The 14,215-nt window shown below is 38.6% G+C and overlaps 1 protein-coding gene across 3 annotated transcripts in view; it reads left to right on the forward strand.

The window, feature by feature from the left end:
• The window catches only part of PCSK5 (proprotein convertase subtilisin/kexin type 5), a 441,103-nt gene that overhangs the window by 117,709 nt on the left and 309,179 nt on the right, over positions 1–14,215 (forward strand). For all 3 annotated transcript variants that reach the window (XM_077148451.1, XM_077148453.1, XM_077148452.1), the window contains exons 4-5: positions 7,676–7,819; positions 8,902–8,978. In XM_077148451.1, the coding sequence (XP_077004566.1) occupies positions 7,676–7,819; positions 8,902–8,978 (221 nt within the window). The remainder of the gene's footprint in view (positions 1–7,675; positions 7,820–8,901; positions 8,979–14,215) is intronic.

Raw genomic sequence — 14,215 nt, forward strand, 5'->3', positions numbered from 1 at the left:
AAATTTAGAGGGCAGTCATCAACAACATACTGCCTAAATACCTGACTCTTGGGCAGCCTGCCTTCGCAGGCTTTTGCAGTGGAGCCCACTTAACGGTCCCATATGCTTTTTTGATAAGTGAGGACAATGGATTTTTGCTATGTTTGAAGCAGACAAGTTATATCACCCTTGGTTGGAAAAGCTATGTGTACGGAAGGAGTAAGCCAACTTCTAGTCTAATGCAAGTCATTCTTTAGGGTCTTTTCAGAATAACTTGGCTAGATTTTACTTTAAAAGGAAAGTGTAAAAAATCTCCTCTTTTCCTACCTCTTCCTCCGTTCCTATTCTAAGTTCTCTGGCCAAACTCCAGCAGAGCCTGCTGCAGTTTAAGAGTTTTGGGCTGGTTATAAGTTACCAAATCATCAACAGACACAATCCATTGCAGATTTCAAATATCCTTCATAGTTAGTGTAAGTGGCTTCCTCCATTAGTAGGATAAAAGGTTTGGGTTACAGCAGTTTGCTGGTTTTCCTAAGTCTCTTACATGAATGAAGTCTCTAAACTTATCAAAATAAATGCCTCAGGGATTTTGAAACCATGCCAATCTACTTTGTTCTTGGAATCTGTATTTCCACCCATCGAGAGCAGAAGCCTGTGGTCTAAGCTACGCTCAAACTCCACCATCTTTTCACTGGGATTACTGTGTATTCACAGTTGTCCTAATTCCTGTAACATCAATAATGTCAATCTTTACCTTAAAAAAAAAAAAAAAGGAAGAACACTATCCACTATTCAGTTTTTTTCCCTTTTTTAGGGTCAACTTCCCATATAGTATCTCTCCTTGGAGAGGTAGAGGATGGTTCATTCCTCCTTGAGCTGGCTGAGTCTTGGAAAGTAGGTTGCTTTGTCCGTGATGTTTCAGTTCTGGTCTAGATGGGTAGAGGGTCATCGGTGAAGAATCAGGAGGAACAGAAAAGGAATGTCCTGGACATTCCACTCTGAGTCACTAGGCAAAGAGAGCTTTGGAGACTTCTCTTGGTAGCTTGTGTCTTTCTGTAGGTGACCTTAAAGGAACTACCATGGAGTCTAGCAAGGGAGATTGAAGGAACCAGGTTTATTAGTTTTTGCTCTAAGTATTTTTAGGAAAGAAAGTTTCTTATTCAAGATGGATCAGGTTTGGAAAGAGTCAAGGAGGATTACAAAATATACAAATGAGATAGATGTTGTCTGTTTACCTAAAGCCACAGACAGTCCAATTACCCCTTGCCTGCTCTGCCTCAGTTTCTTTATCCTCATTTGCCCCCATCTATAGGCTTACTTCTACGTAACAGTTTTTCTTCTCCCAACCTGCATTACTTTCTTGTCGTCATTAATATTATATGGGTCAACCTTAAAATTTTATAACTGAGAGATGATCCTCTGTGTAAGTTCTGGAGTAAAGCAGCATGATTCATAAAAAGCCAAAACATTTGACCAATGTACAAAGGCAATTGGACTCTGGTCCCTCCTCCTCTGTCCCCTGCCCCCGTCTCCAGCCCAGAGCCCTGATGCACAGCCCCAGATGCAAAAGGGTATTCTTAAAAGATCAATGTCCTTTTCATGTTTCTCTCCAGACAGTGAACAATGACAGTGAACATCTCATTATCTTATCCATCTCTCCTTTAATAAAACCAAGGTCTTCTTCCCTAAACTATTAGGCACCCTAATGCCTCCTGTACTGTCATCAACACCGACATGAGCATAATAATAGCAGTCATGGTTATATACCTCATCTTCTTTAACCTTTATGGCAGCCTTCCTTACAAGCTACAGATGAGGTTTTAAGAGGTTAGGTAACTTGACAAAGTCACACAGCTGGGTTGCAGAGGTGGAATTCAAACTCTCCTCTACCTAACAACCCCTAGCTAGTATCCTTAGTGCTATGCTGAATTTGATGTTTTTGAAGCATATTGGGTTTCATTGGTGTTTTAGTTTCTTTTGGCTGATGAAAACAGTTACCATTAAATGTGTTGCCTTTTAACAATGGGAATTTATTAGCTTACAAGCTTACAGGTTTAAGCCTATGGAAATGTCCAAATCAAGGCATCACCAAGATGATGCATTCTTCTTGAAAACTGGCTGCCTATGATCCTGGACTCCTCTGTCTCCTGGAAAAGCACATGGCGACTCTGTTGGTCTCTCCCCTCTCTTCCAGGTTTCCTTGATCTCAGCTTTTTGCTTCCCTGGCTTTCTCTCTTTGTCTGAATTTCATTCTCTTATAAAGGATTCCAGTAAAAGGTTAATACCCACCCTGAATGAAGTGGGTCACACCTTAACTGAAGTAATCTCACCAAAATACCCTACTTACAACAGATACATACCCAAAGTAATGGATTAACTTTAAGAACATGCTTTTCTGGGGTACATACAGCTTCAAACCACCACATTTTGAATTTTTAGATAACTCACAAATTAAATAATCATTCTCTGAATAGACATTGGATCTGTTTGGCCAGGGCATTTTATTTTTTGTGGAAAAAAAAAAGAGATTTGAAGGCCATCAAACTGGCCATATGTATAGTGGTCAGCATCTTAGAACTTAATTTAGATTTTCAAAAATCTATGAAGGTAAAAAAAAATTTTAATCTATGAAGTTAAAAAAAAAGTATACGTATATATGAAAGTATGTTTAGTTTTAGAGGCACAGAGTCTCTACTTCATACTACCCAAAGTCCTTTTTTTTTTTTGGATAACCTAGAGAAAGAAACCCTGTGCATCTTCTCCAGATAAATGCAAGAAAGTATAAACTATTGTCTAAAATAGCAAAGGGGAAAAATATGAAACTATTAAACTTTACCATCGAGGAATCCCCTGATACTATATCAAACATTAGGGACACCCAAATCAATAGTCCAAACCCTTAATCTTGAAAGTTACTCTTGAGAAGCTTATGTAGGTAGTAGAGAAGCTTAGCATAGCTATAACTTGTTCTCATCCTTGGTCAGCTTTGACTGGCACCCATATTTCCCACAGTCTTAACTCTCTGGAAACCTTGGGTATATGAAACAGCTGTATTAGACACGTTTGGAAGCCTGGACCAACTTAAAATATGTGTTAAAAATATAAGATTCACATTCAGGATTTAGTTCTAATTTAAAAATTCTTTGGCTTTAATACCCATTTGCAAGAAACATCCTAAGCTCTGATTAACTCATAAATGTTTTTCCCCATTGGTACTGGCTACTCGTTATTTTAGATTACCCAAACAAATGGGTCAATGGAATATTTCCTCTCTGTCTCCCACCAACACCAGGGTGGTGGATGAGAAGATAAAAAGAGAAAAGGCAGTACTGGAATATTTAATGGAAGTCAGATTCAACAGAAGCAAAGGTAGAAGAAAAAAACTAATTGCTCCACTTTTAACACACATGTTTTCCATAGATGGCTGGTTTCTTCACTTTTCATAATTACAATTTCAGGCGTCATCCCTCTGTTCCAGGATGGTTATCCCATTTGTGGGTTACCCATTTCCTGTGCATTTCCTTCCTTCGGCCCACCTCTTGGCCACATGAACATCACTTCATGTCACAATGGATACCACAGGTGGCCAGGGCAGGTTTTGAAAAGAAAATGAGATGGAAACCTGTCAAGGCTGTTCTGTGTTAACTTAAAATATTTGGTGAGGAGAGGCCTGAACTCTTGACCAGAAGGAGGCTTCTGAAGAACATAGATATCTATTTTGGAAATCTACACAATTTCTTTTCATTAACATCTCAGCCAATCAAGCAATAACTGGCTAAATATCTCTAAAAAGGTCAATGTAATATAAATATTTCTGGAAAGTAAGCACAGTGACAGTTTTGAACTTTGGATATAAGGTTGAGGATATGCCCTCATTTCCAAAACGTAACTAACTAATCAACTAATATGTGCTGAAATCCTATGTTCCACTTAGTTTAATGCATGCACTTCTGGGGACTTACAATGCACAGGATTCAGCAGTGAACAATTCTGCTGATATATGAAGGGCTGGATCATGTAGAATAGAATATGTGTGTGTTCTCAAGTTCAGGGAAGGGAAGAGACCTGTGGCTTTAAGAACTCAGGAGGAGTAGAACCTGAATTGTGCCTGAAAACTGAAGGGTGAAACTTGGACCAATAGACAGGAATATATGTGTGAGTAAGTGCAGGGCCCCCAGTGCCAGGAAGGGGGAAGAAGATGGAAATGTTCATGAATATATATAAGCCCTATTTTGAATGAAATTGGAATTATCTCTGATGAAAAAGGGGTAACCCCTTTCTTAAAATGAATCTCCAGAGCTAGTCAGATGTATTTGTGACATTCAACAAAAGGCAGTCTCAGTTGGAGAATGAATTATTTAACAAATTCATGTAGAGGGCATTAGGGGTTTGTGTTACTAATTAGCATTTGGTTTTGAGGGTTTGAAAGAAACAGGCTTCCATTTAGCTTGTACTTAGAATAAAAACCAAATCGTGCCCTACAAAGCCGTACCTGAACTGCCCTTGTGCCACCTTCTGTGCCTTCTCTTGCGCCTTCACTAAGCTCTAGCAATACGGACCTTCTTTCTCTTTCTTCAGTGTGTTAAGTTCTTCCTGCTTCACCATTTTACACTTACTGTCTCCTCTGTGAGGACACTTGTCCCCAGGCTCTTGGACAGACTGGTTCTTTCTCATCAGTCACGTCTCAGTTCACATTTCACTTTCTCAGAGACTGGAGTCTTTTTTCTGAACATCCCACCTAAATCATTCACCATCGTATCACCCTCTCTAAGTTCTTTTAAAACACACGGATGTTTGTTTGGTCTAGTCCGAATGGTCTCGTTTGTTTATTTATTTAGTATCTGTGCTTCCCGCTTGGAGGGGTCATGAGGGCAAAGCACCCCATCTGCCCTGTTCACCACCAGACTCCAGCATATAGGAGGACTTGATCAAGTTTTTTTGGTTTTTTTTGGGGGTGGTGGGGGTGGTGCATGGTCTGGGAATCGAACCCAGGTCTCCCACATGTAAGGTGAGCATTCTACCACTGAACCACCATTCAAGTATTTTTGTTAAATGAGTCAATAGCAGTGGAGTCCTATGATGAAGAAGAACTTTACATTCTCTTCCCTTTGCCAAATGATAAACTGTGACAATGCAGGAAGAAAGTAGTGCCAGATGAAAGACCTGGGGTGGTTTGTGCTGCTATGGTATTGCTTTTCTGCACATCTCTTTTCCTTTGTTCTTTTTCTGAGTTTTAAGAATCTGGGAAACAACACCACTCAGAAGGATGTTTCAGAGAGATGGGCTTTAAAGGGATAATTGTGCGGTTTGGATGATTACTAGTAAATTCTATTAGGAAAAGCTGCTGGTTTAATTTATTCCTCAATATGTTTATATATTGTAGTCATTGTGGAATGAAATTACTACGTATAATGAGCTAAGGTTCAATGTTTTTTTTTCAGCCTGCAGCACATTCTCCTGTGCATGTCACCCTTCTAAGCTTTGTGTCTTTCTTCATTCCCTCCTCAAGTAGGCCTGAATGAGTCTGTCTACTCCCCACAAGTTATGGTACAGCAGCCATTGCTAATTTATCAAAGAAAGTTTGGAGAGCCTGTTATTTTCTCTCATTCATGGGTTTTTCACCTTTGGTTGACTGTGCAAATGCTGGTTCTCATCTGGCTTGACTGGCTTCTAGGTAACTAGTTAAGAAATTATGAAGTATATGTTCTTCAGTTACCTGGTCTAGATTTATAAATGAATTGCTATGGCACTTATTATGATTATCCATGTGTTACTGATACATGCCAGGCATAAAATGATATATCTGTTATCCTGCCATTGAGATAGTCTTCATTTTGTTATATTTTTCTGATCTGACCAGGACAGGTCAGAGCTGGGGAAAGAGGTTTCTATTTCACTTGTCTTCTCCTCATCTTTCTTCCTACCTGCCTCTGTTATCGTGCTGGAGATTCTAAGTTCTGCTTTACAGGTGTTTCAGTCAGAGTCCTCCAGAGAAACAGAATCAACAGGATATGTATATACATATATATATATATATATATGTATATATATGTATATATATATGTATATATATGTGTGTGTGTATATATATATATATATATATATATATATATATATATCCCCATACAAGTACATATGCATTATACATAAAGGGATTTATTATAAGGGATTGGCTCCCGATTATGGGGACTGACAATCCAAATTCTGTAAGGCATCAGGTTGCAGGCTGGAAATTCTGTAAAGGTGGTGTTGAAGTCTTGGATCTGAATTTTGTAGGGGAAGCTGGTAGGCTGGAAATCAGGTAAGTGTTGATGTTGAGATTTTTAAAAAAATATTTTTATTGAGAAGTCATCACACACATACAGTCCATACACGGTATACAATCGGTGGCTCATAACATCATCACGTATTTGTGTATTCATCACCATGATTATTCCTAGAACATTTGCATCTCTCCAAAAAACGAAACAAAAGAAAAAACTTATATATCTGATATACCTTACCCCGCCCTTTTATTGACCACCAGTATTTCAATCTACCCAATTTTATGCCCTTTATTGCCCCCGCCATTATTTATTTGCTTTTTATCCTTATCCTTTTACTCATCTTCCCATAACCTGGATAAAGGAGCATTAGACATGAGGTTTTCACAATCACATGGTCATACTGTAAAAGCAGTATAGTTATACAGTCATTTTCAAGAATCAAGCTACTGGAACACAATTCAGAAAGTTTCAGGTACTTCCCTCCAGCCACTCCAATACACCATTAACTGAAAAGGGAATCTATGTAATGCATAAGAATAACCTCCAGGATAACCTCTTGACTCTGTTTGAAATATCTCAGCCACTGAAACTTTATTTTGTCTCATTTCTCTCTTTCCCCTTTTGGTCAAGAAGGCTCTCTCAATCCCATGATGCTGGGTCCCAGCTCATCCCCAGAGTCCATTCTCATGTTGCCAGGGAGATTTACAGCCCTGGGAGTCATGTCCCACATAGTAGGGGAGGGAAGTGAGTTCACCTGCCAGATTGGCTTAGAGTGAGAGGCCACATCTAAGGAACAAAAGAGGGTCTCTGGAGGGTGACTTTTAGGCATAATTATAAGTAGGCTTAGCTTCTCTTTTGCCAGGAATAAGTTTCACAGGAGCAAACCCTAAAATCGAGGGCTCAGTCTTTTGAACTGGTTGTCCGCACTGCTTGTGAGAATATCAGGAGTTCCCCAGATGGGGAAGTCTAATATTTCCTCTTTTCTCCCCAGTCCCCAAAGGTGACTTTGCAAATACTTTTTTATTCTCTGCCCAAATTACTTTGGGTTGTTTCAGGGCATCACACTAACCTGTTGATGTTACAATCTTGAGTCAGAAATTCTTCTGACCTCTGCAACCCCCAGTTCTTACTCTTAAGACCGCCAACTGATTAGAGAAAGCCCACCCATATTTATGGAAGATAGTTTCCTTTACATAAGGCCAACTGTTAATCCCATTTACAAAATACTTCCAAAGTAACAACTAGTCCAGTACTTGACAAAAACTGGACACCATAACCTGGCCAATTTGACATATATAATTAACCATCACACCAGGCATTCCACCAAGTTGCTGTTAACCAAGTTGCATTATTTTAACAAGTAGGTTAATTCTCCAACTCCCCACTATTCAGTAATCTGCAACACCCAGTTCTCCTTCTTTCTCCTTAAGCACTGCAGCGACAACACGCACCCCTGCCAGTCTGACATGAACATTGAAGGGGCATGGAAGAGAGGCTACACGGGAAAGAATATTGTAGTCACCATCCTGGACGACGGCATCGAGAGGACACATCCAGATTTGATGCAGAACTATGTGAGTATTTACTGCCATCAGACCGGCTCCCCTCTTGGGCAGCAAGGAAATTCATGTTAGGATTATCAGAAAAGGAGAAAGCCTACTGAAATGTGCAGCTAATGGATACACCAGGCTTTATGTATTGCTCCTTTCCTGCAAAAGATATGCTTTTAGAGGGCAAGAAGCATGACACTTGAAATTACCTAATGCCTTCGATATCTAGACCTAGAAAAAGCAGGTAATAAAGTAGCAGAAACCCCATTACCAGCACTACCTTGCACTCATTTTATAAGCAAACAAACAGTCCAACTTTGGAGACACTTTTGCTTCATTAACATATAGTCATATTAGTCATTATTTTACTTGGGAAAACAGTCACTGGGAATTAGTAAAAAGTCTTAATTGTAGCCTCCTATTAGCAGGTACCTTAATCTGAAGCCAGGCAAGTATTGTCTATCTAATAGAGGTCCCAAGACACCTGATATAATAAATATCTAATACTGATATTTGTTTTGCCAATTATTTGAATTATATTTGTCTTCCAAAATCTTCAAAATATGATAAGGAAATTTCCCTCTCAAGATAAAAGGTAAAAATTAAGAGGCAAGTCAACAGAAAATAAATCCTTTTGCTTCTAAGTAGTCAAGGGACGCTTGACAGAAAGGTGATAATTGAGGATATTTTCGAAGGATACGCATTTCATGAGCTGAGCGAGGGGTCAATTCTACATGTGCCACAAGCTGGCTGAGGGGTCAATCATGTATGAGGTAAGGCCTGAATGGCAAAAATGAACTGGGCATTTCTTTGGTATGTGTAGAGTACTTCTTCCCCTTAAAGGGGAAAACTACAACACTGATTATTATTGAATAAGCGGCACTTCCTAAGGCAGAGTAACACTATTCAAGCATGAGCATATTAGTTAGCCTAATTATTCTCTTGCAGAAATGTGTTTTAAGATTGTATGAATCTCTTGGTTGTCACATTTTTTTAAAATTTAAAATTAATTAAAATTTAAGAAAAGAGATTGTATGAATCTGTGGGGTCAATAACTAGCTCATGAATATCCATTTCCTTTCTCTCACTCCCTCTGTGGCTTATAGGATGCTTTGGCGAGTTGTGACGTGAATGGAAATGACTTGGACCCAATGCCTCGCTATGATGCAAGCAATGAGAACAAGTAAGACCCAAGTGAAGGGTGGCTGGCGTGTGGCTGCCAAGGCCTCTCTCTGGAGCTTTGCTTTTTGCTCATGCTGAGGGGAGTATTTTCTTAGAAAGCCTTGGTAACAAATGATCTCTGATTTGCTCCAAGATAAGCAAGTGTTTTTCCACTGAAGCTTCTTATTACTAAAAAGGGAATGACCCACATAGTAAAAAATGGTTACTCAGAGAGACCCTTGGAGAATGACTCAACATTGCCAATTCTTGAGGGTGGAAACGAGGAATATTGACTCTCACATGGTAATTGACCTGTAACCCATTCATTTGGAAACTGATATGCTAAAGAGAGAGGGTAAACCAAATACCCACAGAAAAATTTCTTAATTCTGTTAAATTCAATACATTTGATTGACTATCTGCTGTGTTTGAGGTCTCTGCCAGAGGCTTTCTTAGTTTGGTTTCCCTCTCCTCTTCTTCCTCTGTTGTGATTGCATTTTCCTGCGTGGAACAAAATTAGCTAAAACCATCTCACCCCATCCACTGATAGGCCAGAAATGCCTGTAAGGATTGCCCGTCCACAGAATGCGTTACCTCTCTTATCCCCACAGTCAAGAGGCCCAAGAATGCTTCCTAGTTAGTTCCGCTTCTTAGTTAATGCAGTAGTTTTGTGAAAGCAAATGAAAATTCACATTCATTTGATAGCATAGACTATTCTAAATTTCTTCAGAAAGGAAGAGGAAAAGATTTTTCTTACAAAAATGACCCAGATTTTTAAAAAGATTACTAGATATCTCCAGACTAGCTTTTTTTCTTTTATTGCAAAGTTACTCCAGGATAATGCTGTGTTTTAGATAATGTCATTTGAATTTTTATTTACCTGTTTTAGTTTGGGAACACAGAGGTTGCAAAGTGTTTTTGCCCATTTATTATGAGCCATTTCTGGTCTGCTTATTTCTTTAGGGAAAAATTTCTCAGCTAGTATTATTTGATTAAGTTGGTCTATAAGCTTAGATAAAATCACAATGCTTTGGAAATTGTGACTGTACCTGTGGCTTGTTTTTTTCAAACCATTCACTAAAAAAGCTGCTACAAAGTAGCTATGGAAAATACATTGCTTGTAATATTAAGAACTAAGTAAATAATGCAGAGAAAAGCCTTATTACATAAATTCATGAGGATAGGATTTTCCAGAACTGGAGAGAGTAAGAGAGCAGGAAAGAGAGAGAAATTTAGCTGGTTAATTTTCTTCCAGATCTGGTTGTTGCTATCTAGTTTACAATGTTTAAAGTTGGTGAATTTCACACTGAGTTATAGTTTCTGGCTAAGTGAGCTCACATACTTAGCCTCTTTTGCAAACTAGCATGTGAAGAAGAAACTTGAAGTTTTTGATACTCAGAACGTCACAGCTGATACATTTCAAATACAGTCCATTCCAGTTTTGTTATAATGCAACATATGCATTCCTAAAGATAATCTTACTCTGTGAACTCTGTAAGGTTGAGTTCAACAATCAAAACTTCATCTGTGACACACACAAAAGATAGGGACCTAATAAAAATGGTAACCCAGTTTTATCCATATTTAGGTTAAGAAATGCATAAAAACAAAATAAATTTGGTACTTTACCCTGACAAAGGTCTGAAGTTTGCTGCCAAAGTATGTTGTCACTGCACCTATTCCTGCTCATGTGTGTCCCCACCCTGTGTACAAAAGGAAAAGAAAAAAAAAGTGAGAGAAAAGTGATCTGAAGAGGAAAAAAGAACAGAGAACAGAGAGGGAAAATACAGATTAGGCTAAGATAAAAGAAGGGAAAATTAAGTAGAAGGGAGGATGTCCCGGAATGGCCGTTGGAAAGGTTGCATCTTGCAGTTCTTTGTCAGGTGGTGGAAGGGGGTTACCTGACACCTGATGGGAAGTGGCAGCAGCAGATGTGAATATACGTGACCTGTCGTACTCATGAAGTGTGTACAATTTTGTGGATTCCTACGTGGCTTATTTCAGATGGCTGCTGTTTCCTGCATTTACCTAGTTTCTGGGGCACAATCTTGCAGAAACAAATATAAAATTCACATTATACTCTAATCGTTCCTTAGGAATCAGTCACATTGGAAGAACTTCATGTTTTCAGAATAAACTTGAGCACAAAACGATACCATAGCCATTAAGCTAAATTTATGCCACCCACATTTGTGTAGAGAAGAGAAACAAGACAATCTAGATCATTTTAGCACCTCAAGCATCCTTGGGCAGTGTTGGGGGACAAGAGAAGTTATTGAAATTGAAAATCAATGTGTTGAACCCATACGCGATTGTATCTGATTCTGCGTGCGACAGTTTTTGCATAGAAAATTGTCAGTTGTGAAGTTAACTGTTCTCCAAGGCTATGTCTGATCTTTGACTAATATTGCTAATCATAATGTCTATATGTTATGTCTCTGTGTGGACAATTGGCTTTGATAGCTTTAATGACTTTTTTAGAAAATGTTGTTTTAAAACTGTATTCTTTATAGTTTTAGCTTTATGGGCTTGAGCCTAACCACCCTGAACTTCAGTTTTGTTCCTTTAAAAAAAAAACTCTAAAATGGGCATAATATTTACCTATAAAAATTGGCAATAAAATATGTAAAACTCCAACCATCATGCTGACATCAAAATAGGTTCTGAATAGATAATAGCTGTTAATATTGTATTTTCTAATCTATATATATCCACTTCTTATTAAGTAGTCAATTAAAAATCGCAGTTTCTCAAAATATGTGTGCATGTGAACATTTTAAATTTAAATTAAGACTTGAAATTCTTTATTCATTTCCAGAGCTAGAAGCTTAGGTGAGTTTTTCTGTCTTTGTTGGAGCTGGGAGCTATGGCTTATTCAGTCTTTTAAGTCCATTTTCCCATCTCCCTCGGTGGAGCATGAGGCCTTGAATTTGACCTAAGATAGAGGTAAGGAGTTTCTAATCATGGTCAGAATGAGGAAATTGAGGCATCTTCTCGTTGTGCAATCAGGCCAGTCAGCTTGAGAGAATATTTGGAATTAATTCAGACTTGGCTGCATTTGTTCATTCATTCAACATGTATTCATTGAGACCTGACTTTGTGAGTGACTCTGTGCTAGACGCTTGGGGGATACAAGGATGAATTAGCATAGGTTACTACTTAATGGGGTTGAAATGGGAGATGACTTCATAAAAAACTGTACTGCCTGAAGGATTTCCAGTGCTGAGAATGTACCCTGAAAACTTCATGCAAATCGTATCTCTTAAACTTGCACGATTACATTTCTAGTGCCAAAGCTTTGGGGTGGAGAAAATCACCTGCAAAGTGTAAAAGTTAGAACAATCCCTTTCTTGTCCTTCTTTCAAATTCCCAAATGCTGATGTGTCAGATGTAAATAATGCTGAAGAAATGGCCTTATTAGAGGGACCATAAAAACCCTGCCATTCTGTCTTACCTCCATTTATATTAGCTGTCCAGGTACAGCTGACTGCTTTGTACTAGACTTAAAATAGAAAATGCCTCCCTATAAATGAAACAGTCTTCTGGCATTTCATACCACTACTCCTATTTCCCATAAATGAATTATTGATGTCTGAGTTAGACCATCCTCTCTCCCTGAGTTGCTTCTTGTTAAATGTCCTCTCTGCTTAGAAGTCATAGCAATGTACTTAGTAAGAGATGAGACCATAATATGTTTTGAATGAATGCATGATATGTGGACCCAGAATGTAATTCCTTTTCAAAATAAGCCAACCCATAGGTTAAAGGCTCATTTTCTGAAAGGAATGGATTTTTTTTTCTTATCTCTATTTTTGGAAAGATTTAACCAGGGTGAATGAAAGAACATTTCTTTTGGTTCTTTGGTCTCCTTTCACACATAATTTCTGGTTTTAAGAGTATTGCCATGTTGCAGAAACCGACGTGTCTGGCCTTCATTTTCTCACGTTGCTGATGAGTTCCAAGGCACATCCAATGAATGCAATCAGTGTTTTCTGCTCCATTTATCATTATAGAAAAATAGCTTAACTCAGTCCTAGAGAGAAAAAACCCACAGTATAGTTCTATATCCTTAACAGGAAGAAGCATTATTTCTTCATACTGGGGATTTAGCAAACATTATTGATAATATTATCCTATAGCAGAGTAGGTCAAACCAGACCTAGCAAAGAAAAGTCACACCATTATCAGAGACTGATATCTTCAATACATTTTCAAAATTTAGCCTCTAATAATGTCTCCAGTATACTACAGAGTAGTTATTTGATTGATGGTTATCAAATGAGTCTGTGTGACACTGACAATAGACATACGTACTAGAGACTTGAGGTATACACTTGTGAAAAATATTGGCACTTTCCATACAAAGCTTTAGAGTTTTGCATGTTCATGGAAGAAACTGAGTTATAGTTTCTGACTAAGTGAGTTTTGTATGTTCTTGAAAGAAACTGCATATTTTAGGAAATGCGTTTCTATGCATAAGGGTTCATGATGCAATACACTGAAGAAATTGACATTTTTGGGGCATCTTCAAGGTTCTGGGAAGTGGTCTGGGTGCTTGGACTCACACAGGTAGTTGTACTACAACACTAGAAAAGCTTCTCAAAGACCAGAAACCAGCCATTTTCCCCTTCCTCTCAACAGCCTGTTAGTCACCAAGTCCTGACAATTCTCACCATTTAATCCTCCTCTTTAATAGGTCTCAAAAGCTTCTCTCCACTCTCTTGCCTCCAATCTGTCCACACTAGCCATTGCATTAGTTTATCCCTCTTTCCTCACCTTGATCCCTGTAAGAGTTGCTTAGATGAACTGTCTCCATCTCAACCCAATCCTGCTTCCCTGAGTAATATTACTGAAACAAAATATGAACATTAAATACCTCAATGTCTTGATGTTTTCTTAAAAATAGAAGGTCCCTGCAGGACCTAATTCCTCCCTCATTATTAAGCCCACCAAATTTTTCCATTCTGCCTCCTACTTCCGTTGTCTACTCTGTAGGACTTTTGCTGTCCCTGAATGTGCCACACCATTTCTCCCCTCCACCTTCTGCAGCTGGGTAACTCTTCCTCTGCCCTCCAATCACATCACCTCCTCTGCATGCCTTCTCTCACCCTCCCTGATCTGAGCTGGATAGCTCTCCAGTGAGTCTTCACAGCACCTTGAATTTTTTATTTCTGTTATGATACTTTTCTTATTGTGGAAGGATCACTTTTCCAACGTAGAGAATAGAGAACTAAGAGCAGATGCTGAGAAGATGATTAT

This window comes from Tamandua tetradactyla, chromosome 2 (genome assembly GCF_023851605.1).
Source record: "Tamandua tetradactyla isolate mTamTet1 chromosome 2, mTamTet1.pri, whole genome shotgun sequence".
Classification (NCBI taxonomy): Eukaryota; Metazoa; Chordata; class Mammalia; order Pilosa; family Myrmecophagidae; genus Tamandua; species Tamandua tetradactyla.